The following is a 13877-nucleotide window of genomic DNA, read 5'->3' on the forward strand; positions in this document are numbered from 1 at the left end:
TTAATGGCAAATTTCCTTTCCAGAAGCTTCTAAGGTCAGAATCAAGACTGTATCTGTAACTCAAACTGAAGTAGACATGTTTACAAATCATATTGATCTGAATATTTAATCCATACTCATAGAGAAATATTAGCTAAGTATTATGTTGTTTACAAAGTAAATGTCACTGGTCAGGTACACCATTAACTTGATTTTAGAGTGAGTGAGTGATTTTGATTTTAACGTAACTTAACAATTTTTCAGTCGTATCACTACAGTGTCTGCAGTGTGGCAGTTTATAGTGATGTCTAGCACTGGGGTATCATGCCGCAGACATATAGCATGATGTCCCACCTAGTCACATTATCCTGACACCAGGCTGACCAGTCCTAACACTAACCTCTTAATGCTGATTGCCAAGTGAGGCAGCTGTTAGTACCATTTTTATAAGTCTTAGGTATGACTTGGCCTGGGATCGAACCCATGACCTCCTGCATCTGAGGCGGACACTGTAACCACAATGCCACCAGAGCAGTTAACTTGATTTTAGACAAAGGTCATGAACAAAATATATACAAAACATATAATCATGTAGAAAAGCCAAAAAAAAATACAAATTAAATATACATAACACTATACTGTCTGAAATCTTTCAAACACTTTTGATGAATTTTCCTTATGTTCAGCAAATAATTAAGGTGCAAAAATTAATTATCAGTTTGTTGTTACCTTAAAATGCACAAACCTTTCATAAGAAAAAGTTATCTGTACCAAAACTTTTAGGACAGAAGATAACTGCACACTTGCTTTCAAGTTGAGTCCAGCTGCAAATGACATAGACCACTGTGGTTCAAACACATTTTATGACATAATTTTGTGTATATGGTCAGATATTATTGATATAGTTTCATTGCTACTTCAAGTAGTCTTTGAACAAAGCTTGAGAAACTAATTACTAGTCCTTCCTAATTAATAAAAAACTAATTAGCAGTCCTTGTAAGGGACTGATTAGAATTGGATCTATGCTGCATACATTAATTGCACTCTAATTATTTGCACTCTAATTTATTTGTTGCTTACTTTTTTTTTAAGTAAAAGAAGATGTTCCACTAAATGTCAATGATCTGTTGGTGTAAACAGTATAGTGTAACATTATTTATTATTAGTGCAAGAAAAATGTTAGCACAGTTCACACACTGCCCTGTGTGAGATACATGTAATATAAATCTGCACTTTGGTATTTTATTTTGTTCTTTTTCCTTGCATTAGATATGCATTGTTGTTTGTAGGTTTGAGAGTGCTAAAGTTTTGACACACTATTAACATTCGTCATTTCTCAGTATGCTCCTTTACAATAGTATTCCATGCAAATCTAGGGCACAATAGCAGTGGAATTTCTGCAGCAAGTTCCAGACCTGGATGCCATCCTTGTGCCAGTCAGTGGTGGAGGCATGACATCAGGAATTGCCATAGCTGCTAAAACAATCAAACCTGAAATCAAAGGTATAGCATAAGGTCTAAATTGGGTTGAAAAAGTAAACATTGTCACAAAAAACATGACTTGTCTGTAGAAAATGTATAAAAAGATAATTCATCAAGGATTCGGTTTTTGGTACACATCAGGATATTCAGAATTTCAACTTTGTGCCAAAGGTCTCTAAAGCTAGCTCTACTGTGAATGAAACAAAATTTGCAAAATCTTCTTCTCGTGACTGTTTGCTTTTGGAGGCACTCTACAGATGTTATGAACTTCTGGGAGAGTGACAGGTGTAAGGTGAAGTTGTTTGCATTTGCGACATGCACATTAGATTAAGAATGTTGGCATACCTCTATGTTACTTTCATATACTGTGGCTGAAATTTCATTGGATGTTCTACTTATGGAAAATGTACATGATCTAAGCACACAGCTGACCAAAATGACTGCTCCCATATGGTCAAAAAGTCAACCTGAATTAGTCTAAAACACACTTCAACAGCTATTGAAATAGGGTAAAGGAATTTTGCCAGTCTAGACATTATCAGTTTCTAAAAGTGCAATGAATAAATTACCAAATATATAAAATGTTAAAAAGTAAGTCATTTGCTCTTTTTTTACAATATACCTCTGATATCTAGGAAGCAAAAATGACCAAGCGGAGCTCGCAGTTGTTTGATTGGTTCACATCTGAAGCAAGGCCAAGCTGTATGCACATTAATCCAAAATAAACCGATCTCATACACCAAAAAGGGAATTAAAAGTTCTTTTAACAATACATGCAAACCGATCTCACACCAAAAAGGGAATTAAAAGTTCTTTTAACAATATATGCAATATACAAAGTCATTTTTAAATTATCAGTATAACCAGTGAGGAAAACAGGGAAATTCTTTGTCTTTAAAATTTAACCCTATGCACAATACAAAACTGTAGAGCACCACCTTTATCAGTAATGCCAAACAACAACATATAGTTGGTTTTCCAAACTGAAATGGTAAGCTCATTATGAGATCTTGTGACAACTTTATACAAAGTAATACCATACAAGCTTGTATCTGGAACCTTGCAGCAAGATGAATGTCAAAACAGCCAAAATAATATTTGCAAGTTCAAGAAATCATCAACATATCCTCCCTTTGATTAGAGTAAATTGAATGAAATTAGAGCTACCTGTTGTAGTCATGCATCCATATATACATGTGGTTTGTAAGAGACAGGTAAAGTTGGAGCTGCCATTGCAACACCCCATTGCACCATCTTGAACTGGTTACTGGACAAATCCTCAGTTTTACCTGCAGAAATCACAAGTATACTCAAAACTTTAAACTATGTTAAACTCCAAAAAAAATGTCATGATCGTTTCAGATTCCCTTTGAATGTTGAAAGCTTTGCAGAATCTTAAGTCTGACAGCCCATTAACATCACAGATATTACAGAAAATCATAAGTCTGACAGCCCATTAATAGCACAGATTTGACAAAAACATGGCATTGTCATACTACCCGGGAATACATATTCTGTACCGATGACTACCTCGTCACATGGATAAATCTGGAAATTAAAGGGTCGATAAAGCAGATAACGCTGCCCAGCAGTCATTCATTTGCGAATGGAAGATTATATAATGACTTCTAATATTTTATTGCTTTGACTCTCTGGTCTTAAACTAAGTAACAGAAAAGAGCAAAACCAACAAGTTTTGTAAAATTCAACAAATGATTTATATCCTTAGCTTACAAAGTGAAGATTTAAAAAGAACTTACAGTATTGTTAATTAAATCCTATATAGTCCTAAAAGTTCCACTACAAGCCCAAAAGTATAGAGTATTCTAAATGAATTCCATTGGTGTTCTGAATGAATTCCAATATTGGATGTCCTGATATGCCAGTAGTCTCTAATGTAACAGCAGTCTTGATGTATCATGGTCATATAATCCAAAATGTCTTTAAATGAATTCACAATAATCCACAAATAGTGATTTAGTCCTAAATCAATAAGTACTTTGTAATTCCAATGAATTATTTGAATAAATTAAATCCTCTCAACAGAACACAACTAAAGTTGATTCCACTAAGACTGATGCTATGATATGGAATAAATAATTCTGTTTACTTCAGACTTATATACAGACTATCATCTGACTTGTGCACAACAAAATGCCCTGGACCTAGGTCATTTACAATGGAATTTTCCATCAAACTGTAAACATAATTCATTTCTAGAAAATTCTTAGAGTTCAGAATCAAGGCTGTATCTAGAACTAGAACCTGTTTACCCTATATGACATTATACATGTAGGCCCATCTCCTACCCTTATTTATGGACAAAAGGTCAATGACACTCAATACATATTAAATATATATAACATTTAATTATGGACAAAAGCCAACACCAAATACAGATGAATTATTCATAACAGTATAAACCAACATTTTCATCATTCTTGGCAAAATATGTGGAACAGAAACTCTGCCTTGTATAGAATAGAACAGATGTAAGGTGGTAATGTGCTGATCGTGTATTATACACACACATACCTGACTCGTACACCCCCCTGCAAGGGGAACTTTGACAGGAATGCTTACTCTGCCAGTGTCTACTAGCAGCAGACACATTCTTGTTGAGTGTGTTGATTTCCACACTGTCAAACAGAAGAACTGTCATGTGAACTGTATGACGTTGGTTCAACCAGATAAAATCTTGGACTTTTTAAGGGAAATTTTTATAGAACCAGGTTTTATAATGTTGTAAGGAAAATCTGATTAAAATCAGATCTCTACAGTCTCATGAGAGATGTCACAGACCCCAATAAAAGTCCATGCTTATGTGATCTTTGGAATTTCTCTGTATTTTTAGTAGCCTATCAGATAAAGCTTTGCAAATTTGTGTTAAGGAGAGCTATCATTAGAAACAATATGTTCCAAATGACATAGTCACTTTCAAAAATTTGGAAGCTGATTTGTGAACTACAAGGTCAACAGAACATAACCCATAGGGCTGTGGAGATCTGATTTTAACTAGATTCGTTGCATGGATTTTGCATGCATTATCATTCTCTGTTATTTTATATGAATTTTACAGAATTGTAATATATTAATGTATTATATTAATCTTGTGCTTAATTTTTGGATAGCTTGCACTTGGGTAAGGAAGGATTCTACCATTTGCAGGGATATAATGTCAAAGGTCAACATTACTGTGCTTGAAAGGAGAAGCATTGTTTCCTCACAATAATATTAATTCTACATCTATCCAGACAATGCTTTGTGAATAGGTTGCACATGGCATAAGAAATTTGTCTGTTGATTCTGGGATTAAAAAGGTCAATGGTTATGGATGCAGGGACTGAAAGAGGAAATATGGTTTCTGCACAGAAATTTCAGTTTGCAATCATGTACCTTCACTGAAGTTTTTGGATGACTTGCATGTTGGATAAGAAAGAAACCAATTGATTTGCATTCAAAAGGTCAAGGGTCAGAGTCACTTTGAAAGAATTTTATTTTTGCATAATAACTTTTGTTCTAGACCACATAGTTCAATTAGAGTTTCTTGATGGCTTGTACTTGAGATGTGTAGGAGTCCTGTTGAAAAAGGTTCATAGTTGATAGGTTAAGGTCATTGATTCTAAAATGAGTCATGGATTGCAGAGTAACTTTTGCGTTAGAGTAAGGTCTATGACCAAATTTTGTGGATGACTTGTACTTACAGTACAGAAAGCTATAGATTCTGGGATCTGAGGTTAGGGGTCCTAGTCATGGTAAGGCTGATAAGAAAATTATGATTTCTGGAAACTAATGTTAGTTAAAGACCATACACCTTAACCAGGTCACTGAAACCTGATGGTTAATGTTCTCTATATTCAACCATGTCTTGCTGGTGCCTATATAGAGGACTCTGAAACACATGGCGGGTGCATAATGTATCATTTATGTTTGGAATACTCATTTTGTTATATCTAGTTCTTGCTTTCAACACCTAATTGATTGATCATGTAAGCATAACAATCTTATATAGTTAATTTTTATACATGTGCCAATATTTTACAGAATAACATTAGCCAGAACACATAGGAAACATAGGCTGCACACTTGGAATTTGACTCTTCCCTCATGCTCACAGGTTTTCACACAGCAGTTATGATAGTTGATAGCTATGATAAATAGATTGCTCATATTGTTTTGGGTTTTTTTTTCTTCGTTTTTTTATAGTTTGCATTAGAAGGAAGTGAAACATGGCACTCATTCTTCATCTGGAAACATCATTATATTGGTTAAAGCATTTGTATGCCTGCCATATCATCCCTGCATCCACCTGACCATGAAGCCATCTATTACCAAATTCCTTTCTGCACAGTAACTCAAGTTTCCCACATGCTACAGTTCCCAGACTTTGTGATGGCTAGCAATTGCAGTAAGGAAGAAACCTGTCATTTCTTTGCTCAGAAACTGAAATATGGAGTTAACTGTGACCAAAAGAACAAAAATAGTTTCTGCATAACTCAAGCTGTCCAGCATCTATAGTTATCAACCTTTGTCAAATGTTTTCACATGGTGTAAAGAAGAGCTTGAAAAATTATGTGGTCAAAAGGTGAAAGATCATCATTAGTCTGACTGAAGGAGGAGAAATGGTCTATCCACAATAACTTGAGTTCTCTAGCATCTACAGCTTGTGGTTGAAATATGGGTAAAAGTGCTTATCTATCTTGGGTTCATAAGGTCAGAGGTTAAGGTCGCAACATGCAGAAGAATAGTTTCCACACAATAACTTTACATCAAAGACTTGGATCAAACATTGTGGATGGCTTGCATTAAGGGTCAGAAGGAAGCATATCTAATTTGTGGTCAAAAGATGCAAGGACAAAGTCACTGTAAAAGATTAATGGTTTCTTCACAATGTCAGTAGTTATACATCAGCCAAACTTTGTGGATGGTTCGGCTTGCAGATCGGGCAAGGAAGAAATTCATTTATTTTGTGGACATAAGGTCAAAAGTCAACATCACTTTGAATGGCAAAGAAAAATGGTTTCTGTGCAATAACATTAGTTTTACATCACATGCAATGGCCAGATTTTATGGAGGGTTTGTCTATGGGGTAAGGAAGAAACCTGTTATATTTTAGGGACAAAAAGACCAAGATCACTGTGACTTTAAGGAGAAAAATAACTTTGTATAATAACTTTAATTCTCCTGGAGGGTTTGCATTTGAGATATGGCAGAGATCTAATGAGTCCAGGGTCAAGGTCACTTGTATAACAATGAATTTTGTTGAATAACATTTGTTCTAGAGTAAGTTCTTTGATCAGATTTAAATTTGTGGATGGCTTTCATTTAGATAATAAAGAGATCTATGGATTTTGGGGTGATGAGGTCAAAGGTTAGTGACATGGTAGGTCCTAAAAGTAAAATAATGGTTTCTGCTTATTAAATTTATTGTGTTAATTGGCTACATAAGTGTCTAATAAACACAGGGTGGGCATATAATGTGGCAATTACTGTACTCATGTTCAGCATTGATTTGATCAAGGCTCAACATGCAGGCTCTGGTATTCTTGTTTATGATATCTGATTGTGCTGGTTAAGAAAGTACAATAAAGATCAAATGAGATTACGGGAACATCTAAAATCAATCCAGTCCTGGAGAAGTCAGGAGAATCATTTGCATTCTTAATTGCATAAAAGGACACAAACATGCCTTCAAAGACAGTAATGTTACTATTGACACTATTGAGGGCTGATTAAAAAATTTGTGGAAGTTAGTAAAACTGAAGATGAAAATGACCTATTAAAGTCAGAGATATGGGGAATTTGAGAGCAGTCTGATGAAATGAAATACCTATGCCATTTATTCCTATTTATCATGATATGCAATCAACAATGCTATACATATTGATATACTGTCTGATTAACACAAGTCATTGTTACGTTCATTTTATTGTATTTATTTTGAAAATAAATGATTTAATATTTTCAGTTTTTATGGTTGAACCAGAAGGAAAAATGGCAGAGAAATGTTTAAAGGCAGGTAAGAATAATTTAAATGTAAAACCACACAGTACTTTCTCATTTGATGAGGGTAATTGGTGATGTTCTTGTACATCAATAAGTACTAGATTGTCATACAAATATTTTACATACAGGTAAAATAAACTTTTACAAGCATTTATGTGCACTTTTTTCATTACTTTCACCAATTATCAACATTTATTAACTTTGATGCTATTTGAAACTTTCTCCTATATTTAAAAATATATGTGGCACAGCAAAAACCGAGTGACATATCAGTAGATCTCAAAATTTTGATCAGTATATTTTTCAGAATGGTTGGATTTTTTACTGATATAAATTGTATGTTTTATGGAAATTGAATGCAAAAGTACAATTTTTGCCATAATATACTAATCTCTTATTATAATAAAATAAGCAAGTCTTAAACATGATGCAGATTCTGATAACAATGTTAAGTGTAATGACAGTGTTATAATAATAATTGATTAAAATGAGTTTGGGTATCATTTAAATGAAAAAGGAAGAGTTTTATCTCTTAGTTCACTGCTAAGATTTTTTAAAAAACTTTACAAGTGTTTTTAGTCTCCTGGTGACTAATAGAGTCATTCATTATGATTATAAAGTTTCACACTTAACAGGCATGCAAGTATTTTTCTGGCCTAGATTTCCACTGTGCAGTGGTATTTGCAAATATCTGGTGATATCATTTCTTCCCCCATTTGCTATCTTAAAATCCACTTTGCATGAAACACAATGCAACTTGCCTGCACCAACTTGTACTCCTATTTCCAAGCATTGTTGAACTTGTAATATTTTTTAGCAAGAGGTAATTAAGCATTGGGGAAAGTGCACACTTTGACATGAACTGAGCTATATAAAAGAGCTTCCCATAAATATTCCTCTTAAAACATCTTGAAAACACAATAACAGTTGAATATGACAAATATCAAGCTGCTTATGCAAGTATTTCTGCTAAATCATTTTTTGGTTAGTCTCTCTATTTTAATCAAAGAATCACAAGCCCTCATAGACCACCTTTGATCCCTTAATTACTTCAAAATTCTCAATAAATCTCCAATCTTTAGCCGTAAACTCTTCAAATTGCACCAGTATGGTAATTAATTGACAGCTTGTTTTGTACTTATCAGCTGTTGTACATTTAGGGCAATTACCATATTATAAATATTTTGAAGACTACTTTTGTAGAGTGTATGTGTGTATTTTCAAAATATTTGCAATCATTTAGCCCTCAGCAATAATAAAACATTCATTACAGTATTTTGGAAAGTTAAATATTACAAATTAGAACTATGAGAATGATGTCCAAGAGATATCAAAGAGATATTGAAGCACCCCAGAAGCATCATTATCTAATAAGTGCACAATTTTGGCAGAAGTATGAAACCCATAAAATGCTGTATTGATCGGATGATAATCCCAATTTTGATGATAAACCAACAGTTTAAAAAATATTGTCAATACATACTTAGGTAATCATTTTCTGATAATATGCCCACTACCTATTTTTTGAAAATTTATTAGGCTTTATCTCTGGGTCTGTTTTAATAATTCAATTCTGGATAATATTCAAGGTGAGAGACTGTGGCCTAATCCACCCAGATTCCTGAATACAATAGCCGATGGAATAAGGCTCCAGCAGTTAGGTCATCTCACATGGCCCATCATTCTTCAGTTGGTTGAAAAGGAGGTCTTTTCAGTGGCAAGTATCTCTCTCTCTCTTTCTCTCTGTCTCTCTCTCTCTGTCTGTCTTTCTCTCAAACTGTAAGACTGTTTACTCTAATTCATACAACTTGTGCTTTAATATTTAGCTAGCTAGCTATACTATATTCTGTATCTATGTCTTTTTTTTATCTTCCTACCTACCCATCTATATTTCTGTCTGTTCATATATCAGAGTAATTTTATTATTCAAAAAGAGCTCACTCTGAAACATACTGTGCACAGATTGTTTCTTTTAAAGTACTCTTCTATTCCTTTGTTAAGTAGATCAGATTTAAAGAAAACAAATCCCCACATTTCCACCAACCATGGAAAACAGGACTTACTACAAAGGAAATACAGACTGTAATAATTTTAGTCTTTTACAGAACTAAAAATTACTTGACAAAAAAGATGTGCAATAGACCAGAATTTACTTATTATTATCAAAGAATGCCATTACATCATTCTTTTTTATATATGAATTCTTTGATATTGACAAATTTAATTTTACTTGATTTATTTCAAACTTAGAGAAACAAATAACAATGAGAAACTTGAATGCTTGGCTTCTTCTGTGTACAGTTTTGATTTAGATATATATGTAATAAACATTGCCACTAAAAATATATCCAACTGCAAACTACATTTACCATGATATGCCACTGCATAATGGACTGGCAGATCAGGGTCTGTTTTGTTTGTTCCACTGATTACACCTATCAAACTGCATAGACCCTGATCTGCTGGTGCATTATGCAATATTAGATCTGGGTATGTGCAGTGTACAGTTGGATTCAACTTACAAGTGAATATATACAGTAATCACAAAAATGTTTATGCAAGACTTCTCAGTAAATTGGACATTCATATAATTTATTTATAGAACATACTTCTATGGAGCCAAGTATTTGATATTCAAATTAGTTTTTTGTTTTGTTTACAGACTGACAAGAGCATCATTGAAGGAATGAAATTTTCTTTCGAGAAAATGAAGGTAAGAGCTGTTCCAGTAAAACATATATCCCTCTCCACCCTCCCTGGGGATGACACTTCAAAAACTTCTGTAGGAGGTTGTGTTTTAAACTCCTTTGATTCTGACAGTGAAAGGTTGGTTAGGAAAGTCACTTCTGTTGTGGGTAGTGTTAACAAAATGAGAAATCGCTGGTGGGGTTGTCAGAAAAAATACAAATATATATTTAGAATAAATCGCAGCTAACCACCTCCTAGCAGTCTAACTCACGTGAATAAAAGATAGGGTCAAAAATGATGCCAGTACATGCGAGTGCACCTGATTTGTATGAATTGCTTACTTTTAAAGTAGTGATATGTGTTCCCCAAATTATGTCAGCATTGTGGACAGGGCTCGAAATTAGCGGTAGTCCGCTGGCCCGAGGCTAGCAGATTTCCCATCAGACGAGTAACTCTCATGATGTTAATAGTCCGATTAGCTAGTAAGTTTCGGTTATCAATAGTCAGCATTTTTTTACGCCATTCCCTAATAAAGACTTGACTTAGCAGATGTTCTGTAGAATCAAAGCAGTTGCCATTGTAAACACAGTCATAAAATATTAGCATTAGAAGATGAAGTCAATTTCTGCCTCGGAAAGGTGCATTTCTATAACAAGAATCCATCCGATTTTGTGCATTTCACTTAACAGCACAAATTATGGTCCTGTCATAAGCAACGGAAGTTTGGTAATTGATCCTAATTAATCTGATAACGAATTAAATGAAAACGTGACGTGGTATCACACTTTATTCCCTCGACCACAGTAACAAACTACAAAGTGGTATACCACACAAAAGAACACGGCAAAAACTATTTAAAAAAATTAGTTTGCAGGGTTTTTTTTTTTTTTTGCTTGCTACGCAGACGCTCCAACAGTCACAAACAGGAAACTGCATATTTTACATTTCCGTCGAAATAATTACAAGAATTAGATCAGTTCTTTTACGATTACGTTATTGACACATCCTTTCCATACAGCTAAATTTTCTATGATGATAAGAATAATTTTTATATTTTTCCCTTACAAGGATGAACAAATAATTGAATACACGTGGATATATCCAAGCAGAATGCCGTACATTTGTTGGGAATTAAAATCTCTGAGCATGGGCATCTAAGATTTGAGAATTTTCCACCTTATTATTAATTTCAATAATGCAATTTGAGGTTCGATTAATTTGGAACAGTTGCCAAACTTACGACTTATGATACCGTAATTGGAGCTGTTAAATACAACGCGCCAAGTGTCAGATGGCTTCGCTTGATAGGAACACGCCTTTTCCAAACTGAAACTAACACTATCTTCTGATGCTAATATTTTATAACAGTGTTTACAATAGCCGCTGCTTTGATCATGTAGAACATCCGCTGAAGTTAAGTCTTTGTTAGGGAGAGGCCATTTAAATGTGGGAGGGGGCAAAGACACGTGTTTTGAAACGTGTTTCTTGCTCTGACTTTCTTATATAAAAGGCTCTGTGCCATTCCTTTTCTTGCTTTAAATAATTCGTGTCAGCTATACTATAACATCTCGTATTTCAAAACAAGGCACAATTCCTTCTTTATGAGACAGGCAAAATGTGGCATTTGATAGAAGATGTTCAGCCACCGGAGGAAGAAAAAAAAGCAAAAGTTGAATGAGAATGATGAGGAATAATTCTTTCAATAGGGAAAAGCGTAATGGAAAGTTTCAGAAGAAATGGACAAGAGACAGGGAATGGCTGAATTATGACGAGGAAAGGAACGTTATGTGGTGTAACTGGTGTATGCAGTTCGCAAAAACAAACAGAAAACATCCAGTTTTGTTGGGGGTTGTTCGAACTTTAAAATTGAATCGGTAAACGTACATGAAAGCTGTGTGACATTGTTTTGTGAACAGGACTAGTAAAGATTTGGCAGAACTAGTAAATTTCTCAATATACTAGTCCTTCTGGCTACAAAGAAATTTGTGTTAAATTCGAGCCCTGGTTGTGGATATAAAACGTACTTTGCACAGTATGCATTTTTTATCAAACTTTTAACTTTAAAAGTGCATGTTGTGACATAATACGCGGCGCCAGTAGTTACCTCGCAGTTAAAAGTGCATGTCGTGACCTAATTCGTGGTGCCAGTAGTGATCTCAGAGTGCTTAATATGACATCCAGTTTCAGGAAGGCAAACATTAAAATAGCTGGATACTTCGGTTTGACATGAATGGTTGTTAAATTAAATTTGATTGGTTCATTGGGCCCAGAAAGAAGCATTTTATGGTAGTTTTACCTTACTTTCATCATGGACTTTTAAAAAAAATGTGTGTTTCATATAAGGGCCACACAGGAAACCAAAATAGCTGAATCACAACAGGGTTTGTCTTCAGATGACGTTTTCAGTGTGCAAATACTGGCTGATGATTGCTATGATGACAATGAATTTCATGTATATTGGTATATTGGACATTGGGAAAATGTCACTGGAAATACCATTGTGTGATTTTGAGCTCGAAATTGATGTAGAGTGCGAGTCCAATGTACTTGTTTGGATGGACAGGATGTTGGTACGGCGATGGTCGTTCGAGAGCTATGCATTTGTACATTACTGTCTTTTGAATGGATATGTGTAGTTTTTGTCATCTTGCGATTCTGAAGTGATAAAAGATGCGTGAGAAAAGTCTAATCAAGCAGAGGGTTGGGGGCACGCTTGCATTCCTTGTGTTAATTTAAAGTACCAATAAAGTGATTTCATGTTGTCAGAGATTTCTTCATACTTTATTGATAAAACATCAAACTTCTGTGGCCTAACCTTCTATGCAGCAATTTTTTTTTCTTTTCTCCAGACATTCAGCAGTGAGAGATTTTGTGCTAATTTAAAATGAGCATTGAGATAATCTGAATAAATAAGGATTTAACAAATTAAAAAGAGCATATTCAAGATACACATGTCTGAACAAGCAGACTATGTGAAAAAATCTTTTATAAGAGGCAGCAAAGCACTGATTCAAGGAAGTGAAACTTTGGCAGAGTTCTTGTTAGTGAAAACCTTTTTTTTGGAACAGAAAGAACACCTTTATAGCCATACCTGTGTGATGTTGAAAATTGCACAACCATAAACAGTAACTTGTTCGAGCTAGTTATGCATATGCCTTTTTAGACAGCAGACAGTGAATGGGAGTTCTCAGCACAGAATAATATTCGTACACAGAGGAGGAGGATCATATTAAATTCAGAAACAATCAACAGATTAATGCTCATAGGATTCATCAGAAAATCCACATACAACATAATTAAGTGTGTGTAGATCTCTAGTTGGCAGAACCACTATGGCCACAAGAGAATGATGAAACCAACTTTCATATCATGCAGATGTATTACCAAATGAAGTACATGCTCTCTATGTGCAAAAATTAAATGACATTAAACATAAGGGACTGACTGATTTGTGTAAACTCAAAGCAAGATGGATAAAATTTGTCCTGTTTGTGTTTGGTTATTCCTTTGTATATTTTGAGAATGGTGATATTTTCTGCAGACCTTTTGGCAGTCAGTTCCAAACCATCATTTGGTACTTGTATTACAAGTTGGATTACTATTATCTAGTACACAATATTGTGAAGCAATGTCATTAACTAATGAGGAAATTGATGAAAAAATACTTGATGTCATTCTGGTATATGGATTCTTTACTACACTACTAATCTGTTCATCCTGAT

General features: G+C 34.3%; 1 protein-coding gene across 1 annotated transcript in view; it reads left to right on the forward strand.

The window, feature by feature from the left end:
- Positions 1-13877, forward strand: part of LOC149775055 (lysine-specific demethylase 2B-like) — a 123589-nt gene that overhangs the window by 14597 nt on the left and 95115 nt on the right. Inside the window, exons 5-8 of the mRNA XM_089944332.1 lie at positions 1356-1482; positions 7430-7480; positions 9057-9184; positions 10130-10180. Coding sequence (XP_089800458.1) covers positions 1356-1482; positions 7430-7480; positions 9057-9184; positions 10130-10180 — 357 coding nt within the window. The remainder of the gene's footprint in view (positions 1-1355; positions 1483-7429; positions 7481-9056; positions 9185-10129; positions 10181-13877) is intronic.

The sequence above is a fragment of the Sinohyriopsis cumingii genome, chromosome 19 (assembly GCF_028554795.1).
Source record: "Sinohyriopsis cumingii isolate HCF-2022 chromosome 19, ASM2855479v2, whole genome shotgun sequence".
Lineage (NCBI taxonomy): Eukaryota > Metazoa > Mollusca > Bivalvia > Unionida > Unionidae > Sinohyriopsis > Sinohyriopsis cumingii.